The following is a 14,873-nucleotide window of genomic DNA, read 5'->3' on the forward strand; positions in this document are numbered from 1 at the left end:
GAGTTCCGTACTGGGGTTCCGTACTGGGGCTCCGCCTTGCCTCACCCGGCCCGTCCCCGCCTCGGGCTCGCCGCAGGTTCCGGCCGCGGTCAGTGCGGTGCGCGGCGGGGTTCGCGGGAGCTCGGCCCCCCGGAGCCTGCGGCCGAGGCCTGTTGGCTTGGTTTGGAAATGATTTTTCTTACACTTATTTATAAACAATCGCTTAGCGTCAGCTTTTTGATATGATTTTAACACATACGGACTTGCACTGGGCTACAGTCTATGGTTTGCTTTTGGTTTTTTTTGTTTTTTTTTTGTAACTTCAGGAAGCAAGAACAGAAGTCGAAGGCCTTTAGAGTCTCTTTTTTGATGTTGGTGGATCTGTTACCAAAGAGACTGTAAACTCCCCAGGAATGTTAGGATTCAAACACTGTTGAGAAATGGCTGTGGAAAAAGTAACAAACCAAGTGATGAGGTTTTGTTCCAGGAGGTTCTCCATGGTCTTCAGCCAAGAGTGCACACCTGGCTGCCTGACAGCAGAGCTCCTCAGGGGAAGTCTAGTGGCACTTGTATGTTTGATAGGAAAAGACAGACTAACTTGTCTTGACAGAAACTGTGGTACATAGAGATAGGAATGTAATGTTACTGAGGCTCTTCTGGAGAATGTTTTGTGACTGAGTCATCATGATACAACTCCTGAGGCCTGGAACATCGTGCTTGTGATGTGTAGAGAAGTATTTTTTCCAGTTTAAAATAAACCCCAGAAAAACAAATCTTCAGTCTGGTTTTGACTGGCTTTAGAACAGGTTGTATGGTTCCCAAGGCTACTAAATTACATTCCAAGTCAGACGTAACAGAAATAAACAGGTTTGCTAAGGAAATAAAACTTACATGAGTAGGCTGTAAAGTTTTCCTCTGTTCCCAGTAACTGTCATGTTCACTTAAGCCAAATTAGATAAGAGGTATAGAGATGTAAGAGATGCCAAATTTCTACACATTCTTGGTTCATTGAAAGGATTTGATTTATAAAAAAGACATGAGTAAGTGTCCCCTTTCCTGAAGTTGCTGTCTGTGCAATCATTCAGGGGTAGAACAGTCAATGACTTTGTCCCATCAGTTAGAATATTCAGCTTTTGGATATGAGAGAGCAGGTGGAAACAAGGTGAAGTTCTGGGGATCCGGGAAGAAGCCAGGTGTGATGGATTTTCGCCTTTTTCTACGGAAACTTATGGGGCGTGAAACCCTAAGTCCTATTTAGCATGTGGCCCTGAGGGGTGGTTTCTGTCAGGGCTGTAGAGGTTGTAATGGCAGTTGCTGGATGTGCCTCTTGCTTTGTCTGTCTTGTCCAGGTACTATGCTTTTAAATTTTTGGTACTTGAAAGTGACCCTGCAACCAGAGCAAGTGTCTCCAGCTTTTTGATGGTGAGGCTGAACAGTAACACAAAGCTGTGTTAACAAAGTCCAGCCTAGGTCCTTGGAGCCTCTGTACAAGCATGTTTAGATTGGCTCAGCAGTTAACTGGCCCTGAAGTCTGCAGCTACCCCAGCAAAAACCATTTGGAAGAGAAGATGGAGAAGTTGAGATGAGACTCAAGGTTAGCTCAGCCCTGAAGGGAACCAGTGGTCCAACTGCTTTAAGCTAGTAGAGGTAAAGAGGTAAGATGTTCCTTGTGGCAAAGGCAATTTTTGAAAATTCAGGCCTAATCTTGCTGTTTTAGGCAGGCATGAAACCAGTGGCTCAGGTGGCTTCAGTGAGATGTGCTGTCTTTCTCAAGAAGTGTAGAAGTTTACCTTGTGTTTCTATCATTTGAGGTAGAATATGATGAATTTTTCATTACAGTTTTTAAAAACATGGTTGTTTGCATGGTGAAGTATTATTTGATGAAAGTTTTTCTGAGGAGCACCAGAATGTATGGAATACTTTGTCAGTGTGATAAACTCCCATTCTCACTTTCTAATCTGGGCATGAGCAGTGTCACTGTGTTTCAGTTAAAATTGATTTCTTGATTATAACTCAGTATTTTTAGTGATGCTACAAAGTAGGTGAAGGTGGTGTGCATGAGTGAAATGCTTGACTATTTATGTAATGCCAGTGTTCATTCCTATCCTTTAAAAAAGTCATTAGTGTGTATTAGTACAGTTCCTGACACTGTACTGGACTATTTGAATGATACCATATATAAAGCTTGATTTTATTTTGTTTGACTGATGTAACTTTTAAGTATTAGGTTTTAAGTATTTGTTATAGTATCAAAGGTGATTAAATTGTTTTGTATGGAAAAAAAGAACTTCGTTGTTAGCATAATGATAACCTGGTCTTTCATGTCCTCTTCTCCCTCCCCCTTATGCCAGTGGTAGCGTTTCCATGACTCTAAAAAGAAACTGGGTGGTCACCTGTATGGCTGTTTATATAGCAGCTACCAGCCTACAGAACAAACACAGGTCTACTTCTCAAAGAGTGAAAAAGCAGTGTGGTAAATTCTGTCTGCCTACGGTTTTCTATTCACAATTGCTACAGCCATCACCAAGCAAAACCTAATTTGATTCTAATAAACACTATGGATGGTCCTCTCCACCAGAATCCATCTCTCTGCCTGGCAGCCGAGATCTTCTCTGCAAGCCAGGCTTCTTCTTTTCCCTTCCCACCTTGAAGGATGTGGCACTGCCACTTGGGACTGATTCCCTGGCCGGCTCCAGTATCTGCTGTTTGACAAGAATCCCATTTTTCCCCCCCCAGAATGCTATTGACAGGATCTTGTGTCCTGCGCTGAAGCTGGCGCGAGGATAGCTTCTGCTCTGCTAGTTTGAAGATGTTTGTGTTTTTTCCTGTTAAACGTATTTTGTGTTTAAATGATGACAGTAGCTATTACCACTTTGCTCTTCTTACTTTACCGAAAAGCGATATATTGCCTGGGAAAACAGTGCCGTGGCACCTGGTTGTTGTGAAAGCCTAATAACGCCGCTGTTGTGTACGGAGCAGCGGGTGGGCAGGAGAGGATGCCAAAGCTACTGGCACAGGCACCGCCTTGCCGCACGGTGTGCTGCCGGGTGGCCCCGCCCGTTCCGCGGTGATGGAACGGCGCTTCCGGCGGGCGCGGAGGGAGGGACGGCCCGGCCGGAGCCGCGTGTGAGCAGCGCCGAGGCTGTGGGTGCCCGCCCGCCGGCCCTGGCCCGCCGGCCCGGCGCTCCCCGCACGCAGGATGTTCAAGAAGTGAGTGTGGCCGGGCTGGGGGTGGTGGGAGGCGCGGGGAAAGGGAAGGGGCCGGGCGGGCCCGGCGCCCTCTCAGCCCCGGGCTCGGCGCTGCGCTGGCGGGAGCGGCACCGCGGCAGCGCCGCCCGCAGCCCTCGGCTTTGCCTTGGGCACTCGCTCGTTAAGTGGAGCTGAGTCATTAACTTGCCCGAACTTCGGGTGGTAGAAAGCGCCGTTCGTACTTACGTGGTGGAGGTGAAGGATTCGCATCGGAACAGGACTGTGGGTGTTTGTGTTACCAGCAAAGTAGTCTTGGCGCTCAGTGAAATAGCGTTGTGTGCCGGGGCTTATCTGTAAGACTAAACACGTGTTTTGTGGCCATACAAAAAGTTTAAGGATGAAGACAGGCTACTAAGGGGGGACCCCCTGCCTTCCCCCACCCCAGTGTTCCCAGGGGACAAATTTAAGCCTCATGAAATCCTGCATTTGAAAGTTGGACAGTCGGTCTGCTGTTAAACTTTTATAGTGAATTTATAAGCATTTCTGAAGACAGCTGCTGAGAAATCCATATTTTGTGCATCAAATTGTGCATTTCTAAAATACTGTCGCTGCCTTCACAGATTTGATGAAAAGGAGAATGTATCAAACTGCATTCAGCTGAAGACTTCAGTTATTAAAGGTATCAAGAATCAACTGATAGACCAATTTCCTGTTATTGAACCATGGCTAAACCAAATCATGCCAAAGAAAGACCCAGTCAAAATAGTAAGATGGTAAGTATCTTTTCTCTTAAATTTTGCTTTCAAGGTGCTAGGATTGCTTCCTTTGTGCATTTACTTTGTACAGTAGATAAACCTACCACTTTTGAAAGGCATCTGTCATTTCTTAATAGCTGATAGTCCATGTTATGGCCGAACTAGAAAGTTGGCATGTGCTCATTGTGCTTTAAAGGCACGTGCTAGTAGGATGCATGAGGAACTTAAAAATGCTGCGTAGTAGTTAATGTGCAGTGTATTCAGGGTCTCTCCAAGGATCAGCCTGTTGTTGAAGGGAAGCATTCAGCTTTATGGACATGGAAGCTCACAATTGTTTCGATTCCCGTCAGTAACATTTTGTATTGGTTTTGGGCTTCCATACATTATCTTGAGTATCTTCTCTTTTTCTAAATAGAGGGTAGTACATTTTTGCTGAGTTCTTCTCCTCATTCACTCTTTGTATTGCATTCAAAAAGCAACACTGAAGAAATGCAGTTTGTGTATTTTGTCTGTTGGTTTCTTTTTTATCAAAGGGGAAAGAAGTGAACAGGAGAACACTGCTGAAGAACAACTCATACAAAAAGATAATATTTTTAGTTTTAAATTTTGTTGCTAATTGACTTTTTATTCTCAGGTGCTAAGACAGACTAGACTCCATAAAGTAAAATATTGTATTTAAATTATAGAAGGGTTAAGTAGCTCTTGCAATTTTTTTTTTTTAATCTTGCAGTCATGAACATATAGAAATTCTCACTGTGAATGGGGAGTTGCTGTTCTTCAGGCAAAGAGAAGGGATTTTTTACCCGACACTAAGGTTGCTTCACAAATGTAAGTTTCCTGAGGGTGGTAGTGCTGAGAAGAGAAGGGTGACAGTGTGATTCCACAGGATGTCTGTAGAACTAAATGAAAAAGAGCTTCCATTGCATGTATTCTATGCATATGTATATTCCAGAATAGGTCTTAAAGATACAGCATACTTTCTTAACTGGAATTTATTAATTTTCTATTTCACATGTCTGTGTGAACTGTGTCCATTCTATATGTTAAGCAATCTGAACTTGGATAAGTAAGAATGAAACTGTGCAAAGCTCTTTAAAAAAATCTTGAGAGGTTCCCCTAGGACAGAGATACAAATTTGCTATTGTTGGTCCCTATCTTTTTTCTTTCAAGTCTTGTTGTTATATGAATACTTGTAAGTTCTTACTAGAAAAATATTCCGTCTTCCTGAGTTTAATGATGTAATGTATATCTGTCTCCTGTAGGAACTTATGCTGCATGCTTTTTACTTTTTACAATTTGCTCTTGCATTTTTTTTCTTGCTGTTCTGCTTGATTGTGTCACTCTGTTTTGGATCCCAAAAAACATTATTCAGTCAGATCTCAGTGTTGGAAATACTTCAAGAGGGTGTCTGCACTTGAAGGATGGCTTGGAGAGCTGACAGCTTTCATGAATTTTGTCCGTGTTTGCCTTTTTTGTTCTGTTAATGTTAAACTGTTTTTCCTTCATTTGGAGTAATTTGTAAGAGTACATGGAGTTTGAAGGGATTTAAGACCCCTTGGTTTTACGATCACTTGGGTGGTTGTTTTCCCTAGCGGAAAATTGTTGCTCAGTCTATGGGTCTTTGAGTGTGCAGGAGTCATTGCCTGAAGTGCTGGATTACCTTTGGTTCTCAAATAAAAGATGTAGTCTGGGAGGACGGTACCTGTGTCCTTTTGGGTCAGTATTTGTGTCCTTTTGGGGTGGTACCGCCCAGCAGGAACTCTGGTAATTGTTTCTCAAACTTCCTACCCTTGCAGCACACTCTATATCTTATTGCCCCATTTAAACTGACTTGATAATGAGCTATTCATGTTGTCATGGTGCTGTATTAATTGCAATGCTGTATCTTTCCCCTCCTAGACCCATTTATTCTCCCGCATCAGCAGGTTGATAAAGGTGCCATTAAATTTGTCCTGAGTGGAGCTAATATAATGTGCCCTGGCCTGACGTCTCCTGGAGCAAAGCTTTACCCTGCTGCTGTTGACACTGTCGTTGTATCCTTCTTAACTATGAATTATTGCTTACTGTGAGATGAGTTAAATTTCTGTTCTTGTGTTCTCAGTTGATCATTATCTGTATTACTTTGGATTTTAATTGGATTTCATGAAATGACTAGTAATCAGAAAGGAGCTGTAGAGGTTTAGATATTGCTTGGCAAGGTTAAAATTGTTCATATTTTTTCACTTACTGTATGTTCCAAACCAAATAACTATTCCTGCTGTACTGTTGGGTGGGCTGCTGTTCCATTAATCTCATTGGTAAGTGGAGCTCCTTAGTGATTTTATGCAGAGTGGTAAAAGTAGATGAGGTGCAGTGTAATTTGTCCCCTGCCTCCTTAGTCAATCTTGTATTCCCTTTAGTTAAAGAAGAATTCTCCCCTGTTCCTAGGGAATTAGGGAAGATGCTTAGGATCAGCTTTACAGCAGTAAGGGCTTACTCTATGTGTCTAACAAGTTAGCATATGTAAAATGAGGAATGTTTGATAATTCACTCATTATATTACTGAGAAAAGAACTCTGAACAAATACGGCATTTATAACACCAAGCTGTGCTAATTTTGTTGTTAGTTAGATGCTATCGGAAAAGATCAGCAGTTAACATCATGTGTTGCTAAGCTCTGAAAAGGACACATCTGATTTCAGTACTTGTGGTTTTTAAATTGGTGTCTCAGTTCTTCTGTGCCTTGGAATCTAAAATGGCCCCACAAACATGTGCTGTTTTGTTCCAGAAAGGGAGAGACTGTCATCTCTGTGTTAGGCACAAAGGAAGAAATGGAGTGTAGCACTGGGAGATTTTTTTCTGTAATTGCTGTTCCAAGTTCATAAATACATGCTTTGTTCTACACACTGTGATTCAATTGTTAAATTCAGTGCATTGTTTTGCTTATCTTTAAGAGCTGGAGCTCTAGAATTACTAAAAGGTTAAAAGTTCAACACTGGCTTTTCAAAGTGTTTTTGGAAGTAATTTCTTCATATTGCTTTTACTCTTCTGAAATAGTTCAAAAAGAAATCTGTTTTCCTTAGCAGTAATTTGTAGGCAATAATGGCAGAGGGAAAACAACATGCATTATGTGTGGGAGTAATGAAGATGTCAGCTGAGGACATGTAAGTGTTTTAAATATTGAAGTATAGCCTGTCCCATGTTATTATTCTTATGTTAGTTTGAAGTATAAGCACCACTGTCAAGGTTACTGCATTGCTGTTGCAGCATGTGTTGTTCAAGCACGGAGTTTTGTAAGATTTCATTTTGTTGATGGGTATTCAGGGAAAGATGAGGCAGGGGATGTCGTCCATCTTTATTGGCATTCAAAATAGTTCTTTTCATGTGAATATGGATTTTAAGACACAAAATATTAGTACTACTACTGAATGTCAGTATTTCTAGTGCTCTGATCATACTTTCGCAAAGATCTTGTTGAACAAAAAAATAATTCTATCAAGTACTTACTACCTGGGCTAGGCAAGAGGTGTAATTTGGATTTGAGAAGATTGAAAACATTGAAGAGGTTTTTGTCTGCAGAGACTCAAGTCCTGCTGGAGCTTGGTTGCCTGTCTAGTGTTTTTTTTCTCTGTGGCCTACTCTTTTTCTTCAGGGTGTACCCACATGCAGCATTCCTGCTTGATGTGCTGACTAACTTAGCTGAGTCTCTTGTGAAATTTAGAGGTTTGCTCAGGGGATAAATGGAAAACTATTTGAGAAGGCAAAGAGATACAGAAAATGGAAATGGATGTTAGTTGTTCCTGGCTTTCAGATAGTGTTAAATTACAGGTAGCTAAATGACTTTGTCATTTTAAGTTCTATTAACATCTTGCAGGATGTGAGGTGCACCCAGCAGGTTTGGGCTGTGTTGGTTCCAGCCCCATCTGTGACTTGTGGCAGTGAGGAAGCTGTTTTGCTGAAAACAAATCACTCTTTTTTGTGTGGTAAATTCTCAGCAGGATCATCTCTTGTACTGGGTGACTGCTGTCCTAAGCTGTAATAGTAGCACGAGGCAGAGGGGTGGGAATGTGTTAGAGGACAGGGATGGATTGGGACTGCAGAAACCTGGATTTGGACCTGCTGTAGCTGTTGAGGAATTATATTCCTCAGGATTCTTTGTGGTGCTTCAAAAGACTCCAAGAGTAAGTGTGTAGGTTCTGGGCGGACGGGTTCGGTCGGGGATCTCTATAGGCAGGTCTTGGGACACAGGCGGTTTATTGTAAAAGGCGTGGGTATAGGGGCACTGCTCAGAGCTGCCAGACTCAGCTCTGAGCAGGCCCAAGAGAGCAAGAGAGTAAGCGGGTGAGAGAGAGAGAGAGAAGAGTGTCAGAGCAAGAGTGGAAGAAGTAGTAAGGAATGTCTGAAGTCCTGGTTACAATACAATAAATCATCTTCTGTACTGAATATTCTAATTGTCACTAACCAATCTAATACAAGATACAAATCCTATAGCATTTACATACAGCCTATAAGAGTTCTTATATTACCATAGAGTGTTACATCTTAACTTCTAAAAACTACTCTTTGGACCCCTTCTGCTGAGCTAGTAGGGTCTGCTCTGACCCTTGGACCTGCCTGCAAGCAGAGGGTATTGTTCAATCAAGAGGGGATTACCTTCAGTCGGCCATACCATTGTTTTCCAGTTGTTCAGTAACTAAGACCTGGTATTTCAAAAGTGGCTTTCATTTCGATGTTGCCTGTAGTTTTCATATTCCCAAAATCTTTTGTCAGGCAATCATATTTATAAGGCTTTCCTGTTTCATCTTCCCCAACATAAGTGGAAAGAAAAGCCACTTCTGTCCCTGTTCTAAGTGTGCAGTGATATGCTGTGACCATTGCAAACCATGGTTCCCTGTATTCCCAACTTCAAATCCACCAGCAGCCTTGCAGCTGAATATCCTGTTCGTGTGAGAAGCAACATGAACTGGAGAGGAAAATGAAATTATACTGCTGTCAGCAGCCTGTTAGCTGCTTTTTTGTGTGACATTGTTCCACAATTTTCTGGTTTAGCCAATGGGATTTCAATCTCTTGCCGTGATTACTACACATAATGTGTTAATATTGTGTTAGTAGCATTTTCCTTCCTGGTTACTTTTGGACAAGTTGTGTAAGTAATAGAACACTTGGTGTAAATAGAGTAAACTATATTCCCCAGGGGAATGAAACTTGTTCTCACACCAAGAAAGAGATTTGTCTTGTTTATTGTGGCAAAACTATTTTTTTTTTTTTTTACTGGAAAATAACCACATACAATGCAGACACAAACCAGTAATTTTTAAAAGATGACATGACTGAAAAGATAGTCAATACTTTAGAGGATAGCATGTCTGTAATAGGCTGCAAGTCCTTGGCACATAAATTTAGCATTTTTAATTCTTTATTAAGTAGGTAGATGACCTGCAACTAGAAGTGAGGCAGCTCACCTGCATTTGATTGTATCAGTGGCACACTTGGAACCAGAACTTGTTAGATTCCACATTCCAGTTGTCTTTTACCACGTCCTGTGCTGGGAGGGGAAGGCTCACAACTGCTGTGCTACTTTGATAGAGAAATGGTAAAATTAAGAAAAGTAGCAAAGTAGCAGAAGTGTTGCAGAAGTTCAGCAGCAGTGTCTGAAGAACTGTGTCCCACAAAGAAGTAGTAAAAATACTGTGGAAAGCTGTTGAAAAAATGTGGAAGGCAAATATCATCCTCTTATCAGTCAGTAATGTGGGCACATGTGATGACAAATACTGTTTCCTGTCCACCTGCTATGGAAGATAATGACTTTGTGGTTGATAGCTTACCTCTTCCAGTTGACAAATGTTGCAGTTTCTACTTGAAATAATATATTGTGTAGTGCTCGCCTATTTAACCTAGCTAATACTTCTGTACGTTTTTCTTCCTGCAGTGAGAAGGTCAACAAAGGGATTGGTATTGAAAATATCCACTATTTAAATGATGGCCTTTGGCATATGAAGACATACAAGTGAAACAACAGGAACTGTTACTCCAAAGGAATGCACTTAGATTAAATGTGGACTGCTTTGTAATTCCTTGTTTTTAATGTGACTGAATGTACAAATTATTTTGTTCTGTGGCTATGCTAAATAAATCAATTGAATGCAAAAGTACTGTTAGGCTACAATAGTTTTCTAGATTTCTTTTTATTACAGTTACTTTGTTTTGTCTTAAACCTGAGTTCAGTGACTGAAGATACTTCAGATACTGAAGATTCTGCATAGACCGTGAGTAGACTATCAAATGGAAAGGAGGAAAAAGCCAAGAAATGTTTACATTTTTATGCTCTTCCAAAAGAGTAATATAAAGTGTGTGTGAAATATAAATATGGTTTATAAAACCTCTGAAACATTTTTTCTTCTGATTGACATCTTGTTAGTCTACCTGTTTCTTGAATGTGGAGAAATCAGGTTTTTTGACATTATTTTTTAACTTATTAACAGCATTAACTTCATTTTACTTAAGGATTTTCTCTTTTAATATGCATTTATCTGTATAGGATTGATGAACTCAGACTGATATGTGGATTAGAAATTCTTTTATGCTGACTCATATCTGAAGACTGTACATATGTTCAGATTTCTACCTGCCAACACTTTGATATTGCTCTCCTTCTAGTGGAGTTATAGCAATGGTGGGCACACTCCCAGTGAAGTGTGTGCCACCCTGGTGCCTGACGCTCTCTACTCCCTGTGTGCCGCCTTATTTTAGGAGCAGAAACAAAATCACTGTTAAATAAAGGCATCATAGCAAAACATGTTTTTCAGCGTAGCCAGGAGCAACTTTTTCAGGTGGAACTTCAAAGAGCTCTCAGCTTGTGCACACTGCCACACGTCTGCACAGCTACAGAATGGGTTCAGGAGCACTGTGTGTCTGGATAACCCAATCATTTGTTCAGCATACCCAAAGCTATGCCTATGGAAAAATGGAATAATGTAATAAATTAAAGAAACTTTTAAGGTCTACCACTCATAACTGTGTCTGGAAGCATTTATTAATATTTCAAGTCTTTATTCTAACACATGCATTTTACAACAGCAGAATGTAGCTTCGTGTGCCAGTGCCTTGTCCTGATGCTGTTCTGCAGGCTTGGTTTCCCCACCCTGGGACCTTTACAGAAGACAGTAGGCAAGGTGTTCTCCATCTAAATCTAAAGCCAAGTTAAGACATGTATTGCCTAATACATACTGATTTTAAAATTCTGTAAAATTATTTACAAGACTGTACTTCTGAAAATGACAGGGTAAATCTGAAACTATCAATGTAGGAAGACAAAATTTAAGCAGCGTTGCAGAAAAAGTTCTGATCAAACCTCACACCTTCAGAATGCTGGTGAACATTTCTGTGCATCTTAAAGATTTCATTATAAATGTACTGATTTCTAGTTAGTACTATGGGAAATCAGTTTATGCTTCAGTGTTGGGGGTTTTTTTTTGTGTAAAATGAGCTAATCTTGCATTTTGTGGTTTGCTTTTTTACCCTTCCATCTTACCTCCTCCTGCTGTCCTACAGTACCTCAAATCTGTGACAAATGAGGTTTTTTCTCATCGGAATTGTTCACTCTCATTCTTTCTCCTATGACTGCTGTTCCTGCAGGGGTGTCAGAACTGTTTTTAATAATCAGAAGCACTGAAATCAAAGTTTTTTACTTTCTTTATCTGGTTTTGTCAAAAGTTTTCCCAGCTGTATTATTCTGTAAGAAGATACAAGTCAAATCAGGCCTAATTTATATACCAGTTTAGCAAAACATCAAAAGTACAAGTTTTACCTAGGTTTTGGCAGCAATCATGTAGATGTTTGTCTTGCTGTCAGCTGAGCCCTGACTGACCAGGAGGACAAGAAGGTGCACTTGTCCCACCTTTCAGAAAACAGCTGAGCTGTGGGAGCTTGTATGGGGGTCTGAGCAGTTGTCCTACCTTTCTGGGTCAAAAATGATGCTTAAAACCCAAGATGTGGATATTCTCATCAGCTCTGAACCAGCTTCCCCCCCTGCCCCCTTGCAGATCAGGGTAGGGTGTTATGGTTGGTTAAAGGTGAGGTAACACAGTCTGCTCCCATGTTTTATGAGTATCGTAGTACCAACAAAGCCTGTGATAGTCCTAGATGTAACAGATGGATGTACCTTAAGTCTTGAAACACCCATGTCAGGTCAGTGAATTCTAAATGGAGCAAATACTGAAGTGCTGTTTGTTTGCATATGCTGTGAGTGGATGGGAGTGTGACCCAGGAACAATTGTACTGACAACTAACCAACTTCTCCCTTGTAAACACTATTAGCACCCACTAACAGGAGTAAAAATAATACTGAACCCTTATTCTAACATGCTTATAGATGAAGTGAAATTTTAAATGAGCAATTAATCTTGTGCTAACAGACTCCCTGACCATGTTAATACCTATTCAAATACAATTTATCTTTTTCTTTTGTCTGCTCAGAAACAATAGTCCAAAGGGCACTTGATATTACTCTGCTGCAACTTCCTAAAAGATTTCTTGTTATTGTGCTTCCTGCTCATTCCTTACTGTTAGAAGGCTGTACGTGAAGTGGCAGGTGCTGTATAAACTCAAGCTATTGTGTAGTTCACTGTAAAAGAAACAGCTTACAGTTACAGTCTTTGAGACTGAATCTGTAGTCAGTTTTATTGGTACATCTTAGAAAGATATAAAGACATTCTAGAAATGCCTGGAAGAACTGAAATAGTCAAAGTCTTGCAAAAATATATTTGTAAGATTAGACTAAAATTAATTTTGAGTTTTCATTAATAAATATTTACATGTACAAACCCCCCCTATAAACTTAATTTCCTTTTATAATAAACATTACAACTTCTTATAATTTCATTCCAGCACTGTCAAAAGCCAGAAACATTCCTCTAAAAAAGATATAGAAAAAAATTATTCTTCCACTTTTAAAATTAAGAGCTTTAGCAACCCTCCATGTGCAAAAAAACCTGTACACCAGAACCAGAATGTGTCAGTACAACTGTGTGTTGTGAGAAGAGCCAACTCCACAGTTCCAGGCCTTCCCTGAGGACACATCAGTCATTGTCCGAGCCCAGTGGGGGCAGGAAGACCAGGGCATCACTGTATGAGTGGCCGTAGGGCCTGAGCCTGTACACCCCGTACATCATCACGTGCATGTGGTTGGGGGCCAGCCCACTGAAGGTGATGGCCATGTCGGAGCAGCAGCCGTCCACCACCTGCTGCGGGTGAGTGGACATGGCCTCCTTAATGAGGGCTCCGACGGACTTAGTGTTAAAGACGTCTTTTCCTTCTGAATCTTCGGCGTTTTCGGCAAACACGCCGGTGTACTTCAGGCAGATTGCCAGCTGTTTGTCCTCTGCGAGTTTCCAAATCATACCTCCCTGCTCTGGACACTTGTCAGGGTCTTCAAGAACATGGGCGAGTCGTCTTAGTGACTCAACGCTTAAGACGATTCCTCCCTCGCCATCTACATACTCAAGGTCACCAGATTTCACAGTGTGGCCTATGTAAAAAGGCTGTGAAGGGTCTTTTTTCAGTAAGAAATACTTGAGATTTTCAATTATAGCAAATGTTGTTGGATATGCAAGGAAGAACCAGCTGAATTCATCCTTATAATGTTCGTATGTTATCTTGTAAGCTTTTCGCATCATCACCCACATATCATTTGTGTTGAGGGCTACAGAATCGAACACTTTGACATTTTCTGAGCTGTAGAATTCAGCCTTGTCGCAGTGCTTGCTCCAAGTCTCCCTTGCTGCAGCCCAGTGCCCCAGATCTTTTGGTTTGACAAGGATGATACAATAAACACGGATGCTTTTACTAAACTCCACACGTTCACCTTCTGAAAGGTTTAAGACATCTTCCTTGTTGGGAGCCTGGATGTGATGATGCTCGTGGTGATGTGCTTTGGTCCCGTGGCCCACCTTAATGTGTCCGAGGAGCGTAACCAACATGCAGAAGGCTCCTCCAAGCACCACCCCCTTCACGAAGGAGCTGCTTTCAGAAATCATTTTTCCTAGAGAAGAGACGCACTGTAAGAACTTAAAGGAATAAGTGCACTACCGCGGGTTCCGTATGGTTCTAATGCAGTCCTAAAATTCTAAAGCCAGATGCAGTTCCCTGATCTCCCGCACCAGGACAAGGCTGGTGAAAGCGGTGGCAACACCCAGGTTCTCGGTCGCGGCTCACGGCAACGATACGACACGAGCCTTGTGCCCCGGCCCCTCTCCGCCGCTGTGACCACACGGCCCCGGCCCCGCCGCCTCCTCGCCCGCAGCACCGAGAGGCCGCGGGACCGGCTCGGGCGCTGACGCGGCCACATCGCGGCTCGCGCGCGGCGGCGTTTCCCGGGGAGCCCTCCCGGAGCCCAGACCCTGCCTGCCCCGCTCCCCGGCGCTCGGTGCCGCCGCAGATCCCCGAGCTCCCCGAGCCGCGGAGCCCGGCGGAGCCGCCGCTCACCGCAGTCACGCGCACCGCCCCTTCCTGCACCGCCGGAAGTGCCGCGCGGCCGCGCCGGGCTCCGCGCGCTCGGTGGGTCGGGGGCGCCGCCTGGCGGCGAGCGCGCGGCCCCGCCACCCTCACGGCCCCGCCGGCCCCGCGGGCTCCCGTCAGGGGACCCCGGTGCCTCCGCGCCGGTCCTGAGCCGCTCTCAGAGGGCTGCGGGGATAGCCGCGGGGATGCCCTGCTGTGCCAGCGCAGTTGTCAAAGAACCTACCCAGTCTGACCGTTCACGAGACCCTTGCCAGTCATGCTGCCACCGCCAGAGACAGTCACTGCGGGGATAGAAGCCTCTTCACGGCAGCTCCAGTGACACGACGGGTCCCTCGCTTGGCTCCCCACACACCCCACTCACACAGTCAGACCAGGTTTCCTCTCCGGTTCTATCCCAGGTTTCCCATAGCTGAGTCTCAGATGTTTCGTCCCCTAAAGGGATTTATTCCGGCACAG

At 43.0% G+C, this 14,873-nt stretch overlaps 2 protein-coding genes across 3 annotated transcripts; one reads left to right on the top strand and one right to left on the bottom strand.

Moving 5' to 3' along the window:
- Positions 1-3,053: 3,053 nt before the first annotated feature.
- Positions 3,054-10,913, top strand: MCTS1 (MCTS1 re-initiation and release factor). Its single transcript, XM_039572324.1, has 6 exons — positions 3,054-3,189; positions 3,789-3,941; positions 4,654-4,751; positions 5,823-5,956; positions 6,999-7,066; positions 9,832-10,913. The coding sequence occupies exons 1-6, from the start codon at positions 3,179-3,181 to the stop codon at positions 9,911-9,913; spliced, it is 546 nt and encodes a 181-aa protein (XP_039428258.1). The 5' UTR covers positions 3,054-3,178; the 3' UTR covers positions 9,914-10,913.
- Positions 10,914-12,547: 1,634 nt separating this feature from the next.
- On the bottom strand, positions 12,548-14,435 carry C1GALT1C1 (C1GALT1 specific chaperone 1). 2 transcript variants are annotated; one of them, XM_039572322.1, is made up of 2 exons: positions 14,385-14,435; positions 12,548-13,941 (listed from the first exon to the last, which is right to left on the bottom strand). In XM_039572322.1, exon 2 carries the CDS (start codon positions 13,934-13,936, stop codon positions 12,980-12,982), a length of 957 nt encoding a protein of 318 aa, XP_039428256.1. In that variant the 5' UTR covers positions 13,937-13,941; positions 14,385-14,435; the 3' UTR covers positions 12,548-12,979. The 2 variants fall into 2 exon arrangements, with proteins under 2 accessions (XP_039428256.1, XP_039428257.1); XM_039572323.1 differs by lacking the exon at positions 14,385-14,435 and adding an exon at positions 14,060-14,253.
- Between the last annotated feature and the right edge of the window lie 438 nt (positions 14,436-14,873).

Source organism: Corvus cornix, chromosome 4A (genome assembly GCF_000738735.6).
Source record: "Corvus cornix cornix isolate S_Up_H32 chromosome 4A, ASM73873v5, whole genome shotgun sequence".
Classification (NCBI taxonomy): Eukaryota; Metazoa; Chordata; class Aves; order Passeriformes; family Corvidae; genus Corvus; species Corvus cornix.